Here is a 12,235-nt window from a genome sequence, read left to right as displayed (position 1 = left end):
TGAGATAAATAACTGATCAGCACAGTGATTTATTAGTCTACTCAGGCTTTAGTAGAATTCACTAACACTGAGATAAATAACTGATCAGCACAGTGATTTATCAGTCTACTCAGGCTTTAGTAGAGTTCAGTAACACTGTGATTAATAACTGATCAGCACAGTGATTTATTAGTCTACTCAGGCTTTAGTAGAGTTCAGTAACACTGTGATTAATAACTGATCAGCACAGTGATTTATCAGTCTACTCAGGCTTTAGTAGAGTTCAGTAACACTGTGATTAATAACTGATCAGCACAGTGATTTATTAGTCTACTCAGGCTTTAGTAGAGCTCAGTAACACTGAGATAAATAACTGATCAGCACAGTGATTTATCAGTCTACTCAGGCTTTAGTAGAGTTCAGTAACACTGTGATTAATAACTGATCAGCACAGTGATTTATTAGTCTGCTCATGCTTTAGCAGAGTAACACTGAAATAAATAACTGACCAGCAAAGCAATTTCCAGTTATTTTCCATTACATATCTACCACAGGCAGGATTGCTTATTTTACTCCAATCCTGGATACACAGAGAGCATTACTAACATCATGGCATGTTGGATCACTGATTGGTGGTAAAATCTTGTTTTTTTTATTATCGACATATATATATATATATATATATATATATATATATATATATATATATATATATATATATATATATATATATGTATAATTAAAAATACAAGATTTTGTATATATCTATAAAGCGGACCCATTATATGAGCGGACCCTATATATATATAATATATATATTATTATATGAGCGGACCCTATATATATATATATAATATATATATATATATAGAGAGAGAGCAGAACAAAATACCGCAACGTCAGTTTTTTCCAATAGCGTGCAGCCCTAATGAAAAGTGTTATAGACTTTCTACGTTTTTTGCCACTATATTATACATACAACCTTTACTTAATGTCACTTGGAATTGATAAGAAATGAAGCCTTTCTGTATCTTAAAACTTAGCAGTTTCTAACACACTTCAGTCTAGGTGTTACTTTTCTCTTAAACATCAACCACATACACTCTAGATCTCTCTGACATTCTTGTCCAGTGTGGCTTCAAATTCTATTAATTGTACAAAAGTAGTTTTGTCTCTACTAGTACAGTGTGTTATTCCTAATTCAATGTGTTGAACCCTAGTCTGCTACATAGAGGGCAGTTGTGGTAAACTATACAAATTTGTTTTATTTATTATATGTCAGAGCCCTACTTTTATCAAAATTGAGAAAGCCAATAGATATGTTGCACTGTCTGATTACAAATTGCTATAAAGATATTCAAAACCTCAGTAAATGAAAGATTTTAAAGATATTCCTGATGCAACAAAGTGGGGAAAACTGTCTGTCAATGTTTTAAATTATTTGCTATGATGACCTTAATTATTATATTTTTTCTCTGACGATTTGGTAACACATTATGTGTGCAGCCCCCTTTTTTAACAAGGACACAAGATTTTCAATCTCAGTGAGATTTCTATGGTTTTTAAATAAAATTTAAAAGAGATTTCTAAATAAAATGTAATAATGATCTCAGAACAACAGAAAATTGTTTCCTTCATTTCCTCAATTACCAAACCAATGACAGAGCTGTAGCAAAGGCCCTAAATGTCCACGACATGCTCCTCAGAGCTCAAAATAGACTTTTTTATGAAAAGGCTGCAACTGGACTACAATTGCCATCTGTTCTACAATATCCTTTCTGCAATTATTTAACGATTTACTGCAATATTTCCTTGGGGTCATGATTCGCTTGTGTGTGTAACAAAGCTGCTTGTCATGCTGTGAGAGCACAGTCACTGTCTGACAGGTGATTGATGAGGAGGATGACAGAGTCTGCAATCTTCAGGTTAAGAGTCCAAAGTCCATTCCAAAGCCTGTTTACATGTTATGACATTGACCTGAGAATGACATATTGTATGTAGTATTTCTACATTGACATCTATAATTTGTTAGAGCTTCCTCTGTGACTAAGCTGCGTATGTACTGACCTGTTCAGAGAATGACTCTAAAAATGGGTCATAAATAACGGCATATGACAGGTATAGCCGAGTCATGGGAAAAGTTGGGAATTCCCAGCCTAGTTTTTGTTCGTTTTGCACTGTGAAGCACTCATTCACTCCCTGACAACTACCACCCACATTTGTTTTCCTTTATCAGGCTGAAATCACAAGCCATTTTTGGATGTTTTGTATGACATGTCATTAGCACTATATATATATATATATATATATATATATATATATATATATATATATATATATATATATATATAAAATGTGGCAAACAATTCAATATTCATTTAATACAACAGTGGTTTCTACCTTGATTACAATTCAAGATTTTAGTGTTGATTTAATGAGAAATAAAAAAAATTACGTTATTTCAGCAGCAAAATCTGAATATTTGCCTGCTCAGTTCAGTTAATAATTGATGTTCTAACAATGTATTTTTAATGTTTTGCTAAAGTAATGTTCAGTATCAAGTACTACTTCTACTACTAATAATAGTCATAATAATACATTATATTTATTTAGAATCCCAAGGTCTCTTTACAAGATTATGCTTTGCAGCAAAAAGAACAAGAGAGCTAGGAAAGGAATCAAAGTAAGTAAAACAAAAAAATGATGAGGCAGAGGAAGGACAGAAGTATTGTTAGAAGGTCTTTAAGTCCAATTTGATGGAAGAGATTGGAGATTAGGGTATGAAATTCCACAGTTTTGGTGCTATGTTACACAGGGGGCAGATCATGAATGACTTTGAATGTAGTGACAGAATCTTTTTTTCAGATTTTATCTTTTTTCTTCCCAGTATGGATTGTCAATTATCCAAACCATACATATTTTCCCCTGTCACATGCAATGCTCCCAACACTGGGAGGGTGAAGATCGACACACGCCTCCTTCTACACGTGCAAAAGTCAACCAACACCTCTTATTCCGAGATGCCAGCGATGAAATGTCACTGGACAACCAACGCACTCAAATGAAAAGTGCCGTGTACCCAGCTCTAATGCATCGGCCAGCAGACGCCAGTGCCGACCAGCATTGCACTTGAGTAATGTGGGGAGAAAGTGCCATCTACCCACCCTGGAGAGAGCAAGGCCAATTGTTTGCTCCAAAACAATGGCTAGCAGCATGACCGGAATTCGAACTAGCAATCCTTATAATAGTGACAAATAATAGCGCCTTATTCCACAGGACCACTCGGGCCCCAGAATCTTAAACTTAACGTGTGATGTTACTGGTAGCCAGTGCAGCTCCTTGAGAATGGGAGTGATGTGTGCAGATTTTTTATTGTAGATGAAAATTCCAGAGGTTTAATTATACTGAAGCTTACAAATGATCTTAGCCTGGAAATAAAAACTGAGGTACCGTAATCAATACGGGAGAATATAAAGGAATAAATAAGAGTTGCTCCATTACTGGCAGTAAATAGGAAAAAAATTAATTGAAAAATTAAATATGCTACAAAAAGAAAACTGTACCTTCAGACATTGAACTGTTTTAAAGATATTTTTCAAAGAGTGTAAGTAGGTAAACCGTTACAGTTTATATAAGTTATTAGGGTTTGATGATAACTGTGATAAATGTGTGTAAAGTCTTGTTTGTCTATGTGGGAACAAATATTTATGTGTACTACTCCCTATCTTGGCCAGGATCCTTCTGTAACAGTGAGATCTTTCTATTTTGATAAAATGTATCAATGAACATAATATCTGTTTCGTCAAAGAAGACCCCAAAATCCAGACCCCAAAAATGCTGTAAATGCTCCTTTATGGGACTTTCAGTCATATAAAATGGGATCTGTTCATAATATCCTTTCTGCAAATATGTGACAAATTACTGTACAATTGTTTGGTACTGAGTATTGTGATACTACACTTGGTATCAGAATCAGAATCAGAATTTGAATATTGTGACAACTCCAAATCACTATTTGTGATATAACACTAATTGTACATACATGCTTTGCCACATCGCCTCCAATACTGCGGCTGTTCTTCATGTATTCGGATAGAGGGCCTCTCAGAAAATGGTCAAACGCATTTATGCACTGGGGTTCACCTTTGAAGAGAGAATATTATTATAACAAACAGTGAAAAACTGCAAACTATCTACCAAATAATAAACCAACAAGGTTCTTAATGAGTTACAACAATAAAGCATCTGGTCAGGCATTAGCTCATTGTATTTTCTCAGTGATTTTTCTAATGCAAGATACTATTTCCCATGAAGGGACAAATTCCTAAATGTCTCACCATAATTTGTTCTTTAAAAATTGATTTTCGGTGAACTCCTCAAAACATTTCAAGGTGCAACTGAAATGTCAATCACATACACTATATGGACAAAAGTACTGGAACACCTACTCATTTATTATTTCCTCTGAAACCATAGGTATAAAAAAAGAGCTTATCCAGCTTTTGTTGGAGTAAGTGTCTCTAATGTCCAGGGAAGGCTTTTTACATTGTTTAGAGCAATTCCACACCTCATTCCAGAAGTATTCCCAGCTCAATGATGGGAATATAGATTCATGTTTATCTGCGTCCTATTCTATTGACAGTACTTTTTAACAGTGATTAAACAAGCAGTGTGCATTTGCACATCTGTGTCAGCAATGGATGCAACCTGGCTACAGTAGCTGAATGCATTCATTTGAAAGAATGTCTACAAACATTTGAATATATAGTGTATCAAGGATAATCTCTGCAATTAAATACAACACACTTCACAGTTTGCAGTTTTGCAGTGCCTAAGCACACTTTTTAATGTGTCACTGTCTGAGTATAATTTAAAATACCATTGAGTCCATTGATGTCACCATTGGCCATGCCTCCAGAACAACCCTGAAGCTTGGTTGAAACGGCCTCGAGGCGAATCACAGCCTGTTCCAGTCGCTCAACTAGTGCTTCCATGGCAGGAAAAGCCTGTAAAAAGTCAGAAATTAGAAAGCTATTTAAATATGCTTCACATCCACCACCCTGATTCACAGTGAGAATTAGATGATTTAGTCCTATTGCACCAAAGTCATGCCTGGTGTTTGATGCCAAAAAACATTTTCTGGCCACAGCCACCCAAAATCCATGATGCTTAGTGAACACGATGTGATTATATTTGAAGTTTCATGATAACAGCAACCTTTTGTCTCATTTAATTTCAATGACAAAATCTGAATTTTATTCACAGGAATCTATAGGTGTGCCAATAACATTTTCCTAGTTTTTGAGTGTTTATTCTGTTTTGATACAGTCTCAATCAATATTCAAAGATCCTAATTTTCAATTGGGAATAGCTGTAATAAACCATTCAAACATGAACAATTTACATGATGCACTGCCAGGCACCAGCTTCTGCCAGCCTTCTTCAAATCCCACCAAAGGGTTTCTGTGGGGCTCAAGTGAGACAGCCACTCCAGAATCTTCAGAATCTTCTAAAGGCATTATTTTTTCCATGATTTCCTGATACTTGATCAAATCCATCTTGCCCTCCAAACACTGCAGGTTTCCAGTGCTAGAGAAGGCAAAGCAGCACCAGAACATCACAGAGCCACAGCCATGCTTCAGAGAAGGCAGGGTATCTTTTCAGCTTATGCTTCATTCTACCTCCTCCAGACATACCAATGATCCATAGCTCTGAAAAGTTCCATCATTCCACAGAACAGAATCCCCAAACTTCATGGAGTGGTTATCACAGTCGCCTGACTTGAACCCCATAGAAAATCTTGCAACATGCTTGCAACATGCGGTGATTGCAACATGCAAATAAGTATACACAAAATAAACATTACCATTGGCCTTTGAGCAGATATTAATAGAATGAATACCACATAGTATAGAAAAAGAAATAATTATAGTTTTGTGATCTTATAGTAAAAGAAAAGACACTCATTAAACAAGCATGATGCAAAAAATATAAATAAAAGGCAATGAATAAACCATTCTGAACCAGGCAGTATGTAGATTATGTGCTGAAAATATAAATGTATCTTATTGGCAAGCATTTAAAACTAACATTTACAATTTAATCTTTCCAACCCTGTATACTCACATAGACGTTAATTCACACACACAGAGAAACAAGTTTACTGCCACACATTTAATGCTTAGCCGTTACGAGCAATGCATCACAAAATTCAATCAAGTAAAACAGAAAAAAAAGTCGTAACATGAGCTTTGATAAATACAGTCTTACATTCTATAGTGCACAACAGCATGCTTTCTGTGCTACATCAATATGCCACTCAGCTCTCTCTACCAACATCAACCAACATTATTCTTCTCAAGGTTTTATCTAAGCAATAAAGGGACATACATACAATGGTGAAATACGTTGTTCATCGTTAAAAAGACTGTCACACAAATTGAGGCAACAAAATATAGGTATGGTCCGTTCCTCAACAAACTCCATGGTGCTTTTGTGCGGTAAGTTATTCCAAATGAAATATAATGGATGGATGGCGAGAATCTCACATTTTATGGATGGAAAGTCACATATTCCAGCAGCAAAAAGACAGTGAAAACAGCAAAATAACAGGAGCAAATTAACATAAACACCTTCCCTGAACATATCTGGCCAACTGAAGGTGTCCTGTGTTATCTGGCACCAAGACATTAGCAGCAGATCCTTTACATCCTTTAGGAAGTTCTTTAGGGCATTAGTGAGCCTTAAGTGCCCATGACCCTGTCACCGATTCATCTGTTGTCTCTTCTTGAAGCAATTTTGGTAGGTACTGACCACTACATACCGGCAACACCCCACAAGACCTGCCTGATGTTTTGGAGATGCTCTGACCCAGTCGTCTAGCCATCGCACATTGGTTCTTATCAAACTGGCATAGATTCTTACGCTTGTCCATTTGTCCTGCTTTTGACACATCATCGCCATCAAGAACTGACTGACTTCAACAATGTTTGCTTTTCACTTTATGCTAATGTTGATTGCTGATTGGTGTATATATGCTGTGGAAATGTGGAGAACACTAGTAGAGTCTGAGATCTTAGTAATGGTGGCTTGTCAAAGCAGCTTCTCAGTTTCAGACTGCAGAGTGTTAATAATTCAGTGTTATGGTCCCTCAGAGCCTCATGACTTATCATGATTAATTAGATTAATCAAAAGCAAAGGAATCAAGCCATGTGAAACACATTTCACTTCTACTGCAGATAATAATCCTGCTTTATGAATGACACACTCTGGTAATGTTCATATTCTCTCTACTCTATAAATGTTTGGCCTCACGCTGACGAAAGACTGATCGTTGAGGTCTCTTGCTACTTATCCCAGTCCAGTTACATACCCTCCATTCCCAGGATCTGCTCCAGTCCACACCTTCAAACTACACCTCACATCCTGAAATACCAACACTTGGGAATGTTTATGCATTACTATTACTATTACCACCACTAAGCACAATAATGATCATATGAGTACACGAGGGCAGAACAATGAAGTTATGTGGTGTTAATGGTGTTCTTGGTTCCTCTCAAGGTTTCTTCCTTCAGTTTGAAAGTTTGTTCTTGTCACTGTCACTTGTGACTTGCTAACTTGGGGTTACATGATTTCTATTCTTTTTTTTGTCTCATTTCCAAATTCCTGTAGCGCTGCTTTGTGACAAACAGGTTGTAAGAAGTGCTATATAAATCCATTTGACTTGACCTCATTTCAGCCCAGAAATCAGAGCAAAGTTTAATAGAAAACAGCATAACTAAATTTATCAAAAATGGGGCAAAAACAAAAGACTAGCACCATCTGAAAAGGCCCATGCCCTACATTTTCCTTGTGTTTTATATCCCCCCAAAGGTTCTTTCATACTGTGTTACACTAACAAAATAACAGATTTCTACATGTACATATACTAGACTCTCATTATTCCCCCTCAGAGATGACACAGTTGTTGTTTCTGTGCCCTTAAAACTGACAGATATGTAAATGATGTGTTCTGATTGTCTGTCCAGTATTGAGCCTTAAAAAAGGACTAAAACACTCCAGATAATTACACGAATGAGTGAGTTAACTTACTGTAGATTTATTAGGCAGATACACTGATCAACCATAACTAAATAGTGTCTGTGGATATATTTAGCAGTAAGTGAACAGTCAGTTCCTAAAGCTGATGTGTTGGAAATGTCAGAAAAATGGACAAGCGTAAGAATCTGAGCCATTTGATGTGTACCCACCTCAAAACTTACAGGCCCTAAAGGATCTGCTACTAACGTCTTGGTGCCAAATACCAAAGGACGCCTTCAGAGGTCCTGTGGAGCCTATGCCTCGACAGTTCAGAGCTGTTTTGGCAGCACAAAGGGAACCTGCACGATAAGTGATACACAATATAATTTTCCACGGTACAAGGCCTTTAAGTTAATTCCATTATCCAGAGAAATGCTGAGACAGGCACCTGTATGAGCACCAGGGTTTGAAGAGGACAACAGGCCCTGATCTCTCCGTAGTTAGGAAAGAAATGGAATCTGGTCACCCAATCCAGGATGAGTCAGTGAGAGATGACCTCATCCACCAAACAATTTGCGTGATTAAAATCTCTCTCATGACACGGGATAGCTCCTAATCGGAGTTCAGGAGTGAAATGATCTTAGCCTGGTCCCTTTATCTGAAGCCTCTATTTAAACAAAAGTAAAATCAAAAAATGTTTAGAATTCTTTTAATACCTCAATAATTAGAGCTTACATGTGAAATGGGCCAGAAGTGCAGAAATAATTTCTAGCCTAAATTTGGAGGGGGCAAAGCATGTGGAACTAAATCACATCTATGCCCAATACCTGTAGCTATGCCCTACATTCCATAAAGGACCATATTTGTAATAAAGATGTCTGTTTTACTGTGAGTGTAAAGAACCTTTAAAACATCTAAATAACCTTCACTTCATGTATAAGTTATATTTACAAATTTGTAGGTTCTGCACACTCAAACATTTCTAACCAAACATGGCTCTTGATGGAGCCACAATTGGTTCTTCTATGGCATCTTTCAAAGGCCCATTTAAAGCACCTTTATATTTTAAGTGTACATTTGAATCCCAAAGTACTGTTATTACAAGCAGTTTGTTTTGAGCTACTACTTTGTGGACTTTCCACATGTCAACTAGGACCTTAAAAAATCAAAGTTCTTACAGCAAAAATAGTCTTTAAGACTATGGTCTCTACTTATACAAATTTAAAGTTAACCTTACATAAATGGTTTGGATCAGAATTAGACCCGTCCCGTAAAACTTTGTAAAACTTTGTTTTAACCACGGTATTCAGAGCAATATCTGGTGTAATAAAGGCATCTTAAATGAACGTTATTGCCCAGCTGGCTGCAGTGCAGACGTTCTCAGTAGGTAAATAAAAGAGTTAAGAGTCTATAGTGTGAAGCAATTTCACAGTGGAACACGAAAACAGACCATAATATCTGACCCTTTTATAAAACTATCACTGAAACGCTCTGTTTTACCAGCGGGAGCACCACTCGTCTTTCTTTGTTTTTAAACCAGCACTAAAAAGCGCATTCAAAACCAAGTGGAGGCTAACGCTAAGGCTAATACACACACTATAGAAACACCAATCACAGCACATTCACCCACTATAAACCAGTTATTACATACCAGTAGACTAACAACAAAATATATCAGTCCACAGTGTGTACCACTACACACACACACATGAAGTGACTTGACTGCAGTGTTTTAGAGGAGCTGGGAGCTGATTGGTCGGGGAAGAGAGTCAGACTGGTTTATAAGATATCAAACACACCTTTTAAGAAAGGTCTCTACTAAACTAAATCAGTCAGTCCAGACTGTCTCATTATAGAGACTGATACTAAAAATAAATGGATTTTACTGAACATATTAATTAATTAATTAATTAATCAGCAGCTCATCTTATCTAAACTGTGTGACTATTATTTATACAAGCACAAAGATTCGATCTGTATCGGCTGATACTCAGCATCAAGACACTTGGATCGGATCATTTTATTGGGGCATCCCCTATCACTAAAAGTTATGCTTTTTAGTTTATTAAAACTAGGAGCAAAATCAGATTATACCTTGGGGTAATTTACAGATATTTGTGCTAATCTGCCATCTGATGCTAATTTCTCCAGTTTGCTAATTCCTAAATAATGAAACTGAGGAAAGACTGAACCAAGTGTGTGAACTTAAGTTTTAAGGAATGCTGTGGTTTGGGAGTGTTTTCTGCAGCAGGAGTTGGGCCTCTTATACAGCTACGTGGCAAGATGAATGCTAATGTTATCTCAGAACCTGTTTTGGCAACAAGGCAACACCTAGTTCCTTGTGAAAATCTCCCAATCAGACAGCAATTTTATGCAAGACAGTGCCTCGTCACAATGTGAAATAGGCAAAGCAATTCTTTGAAGCTGAGAACATAATGAAATAGCCATCCCAGAATCTCCCAGCAGGCACAGATGTGCTGAAATCATCAAAACCAAGAACTTCTACGATTCCTACTAACTTTTTTATGCTGTAACCATTAAAAGTTTCATTTGTAAGCTTCTTCTGTGTTACAATGATCAAGGTACTCTAATATTATCACTGTATTTTCCATAATTTAAAGGTATATGTTGAATAGTCTTGATGATAAAAAAAAACATGCCAGCATTCCTTCAAATTTTGTGCCATAAAGACCAAATCAGTATTTATGAATCACATTTTGAACACTACTGTATATACAAACACCAATGAGCCAAAACCATTAGGGCCACCTACCTGATATGCTTTTGGTGCTCCTTCAGCTGACAAAACAGCAGGAGCTTTCAACCGTAGACAGGAGTTAGAATGGGCACTCTGACTGGTCTGTGATTACACAGCCCCATACAAAGCTGGGTGTTATGCACTGTGTATTGCCAGATGGTTCTCGCATATTAATAAGCCTTGGGCGCACAACACAATCACCAGTTTGTGATTTGTCCCTCCTCATACCGCAGCCAGTAGTTCCTTACTACTGCTGACCAGTCCTCTGGCCATAGTGATTTGACAAAACCCAGGTATTTACACTAGACCATCTCTACCACGAGAACCAAGTATCAATGGAGACTAATCACTAGGTTTTTAGCTCAACAATGTAAATACATTATTTTGACAGTACCAATACGTGCAGTCTGGCCATCCCATTGACAGCAGAGTCTCCATACATACCATACAGGGTCAAGCTCTACCTTCATCTGCAAAACCAAGTAGGAAACCACATGCACTAAATTAACCAGCCCTCTACTGTATGTTATAATATCTGCAGCTCTCCACTTTGTCTCTCTCTCTCTCACATCTCTCTCCGAGATGTGTCAGCAGTAATTAATAGTGGCCCTGTGTGGAAATGCAAACGTCATCTTGTAATCTCTCTAGAGAATTCTCTCTGACGTGTCAAATGCCTGACCTAGGCCTCAGTCGCTATTTCAGAGATAGTTGAAGCCCTCAGCCTTGTAGCCACACAGCTCCAGGCTCCAGAGCCTGAGGCCCCTTAACCTCATAGCTCCAGACAGTGATGGATGCCCCACTGATTACATGATCTAAGCTGTACATGATCTGAACTGTAGGTGTGAGACTCCTGGTGAACTAAGCTGCCCTTCCTACACATAATCAAGACTGTAGCTGAGCTTTGATATAGTGCCTGTTCCCACAGCCCCCATGCATGGAGATTTTTTCCTCATTTCTGAAAATATTGGTGCTGCTACTTTAATAGCTATGAATACATATAAAAAGGCTTTTGGAGACTAATGAAAGGCACAGCATGGTCCTGTCAGTCTGGCGTCATATTTGCATTTTTCATGCATTCCAGCTGCTTTCAGGCTCTCAGTCATGGCATTTGAAATGTATTTCGTGAAGTTTTGTCTAGTAATGTAGAAAATCGTGCCATGCAATGCATGTATTAAACAGCCAACGATATGTGTGTTTGCTCAATGATTTGTATAACTAACAGCTAACAGGTTGTGAAAGCTGACAAATGACCATTGGGGAAGGACTACAGGAGTATTTGAGAGTATTTGAGAATTTACCTCGTTTCAGTCTAGGGAAACAGGGCCTGATCAGGTAGGATTACACCTTCAAAACGGGTTCTTCAAAGATTCTTCAGCCAACAGTATGGTTCTGTAAAAAGACGTGACATCTCAAAAAAACATCTGAACGTTGACCCTTTAAAAATGGTTCACCAAAAGTGGTTCCACAGTTTTTACA

General features: G+C 37.3%; 1 protein-coding gene across 3 annotated transcripts in view; it reads right to left on the bottom strand.

The window, feature by feature from the left end:
• cap2 (cyclase associated actin cytoskeleton regulatory protein 2) overlaps positions 1-12,235 on the bottom strand; it is a 35,847-nt gene that overhangs the window by 21,917 nt on the left and 1,695 nt on the right. For 2 of the 3 annotated variants that reach the window (XM_072674888.1, XM_072674887.1), the window contains exons 2-4: positions 12,058-12,148; positions 4,859-4,985; positions 4,022-4,122 (exon numbers count right to left, since the gene is read on the bottom strand). In XM_072674888.1, the coding sequence (XP_072530989.1) occupies positions 4,022-4,122; positions 4,859-4,973 (216 nt within the window). In that variant the 5' untranslated portion in view covers positions 4,974-4,985; positions 12,058-12,148. The remainder of the gene's footprint in view (positions 1-4,021; positions 4,123-4,858; positions 4,986-12,057; positions 12,149-12,235) is intronic. The other variant, XM_072674890.1, reaches the window with a different exon arrangement.

Source organism: Salminus brasiliensis, chromosome 3, assembly GCF_030463535.1.
Source record: "Salminus brasiliensis chromosome 3, fSalBra1.hap2, whole genome shotgun sequence".
Taxonomy (NCBI): Eukaryota; Metazoa; Chordata; class Actinopteri; order Characiformes; family Bryconidae; genus Salminus; species Salminus brasiliensis.
Note: the sequence above shows the minus strand (reverse complement) of the source record. Positions and strands in the feature narration are given on the sequence as shown.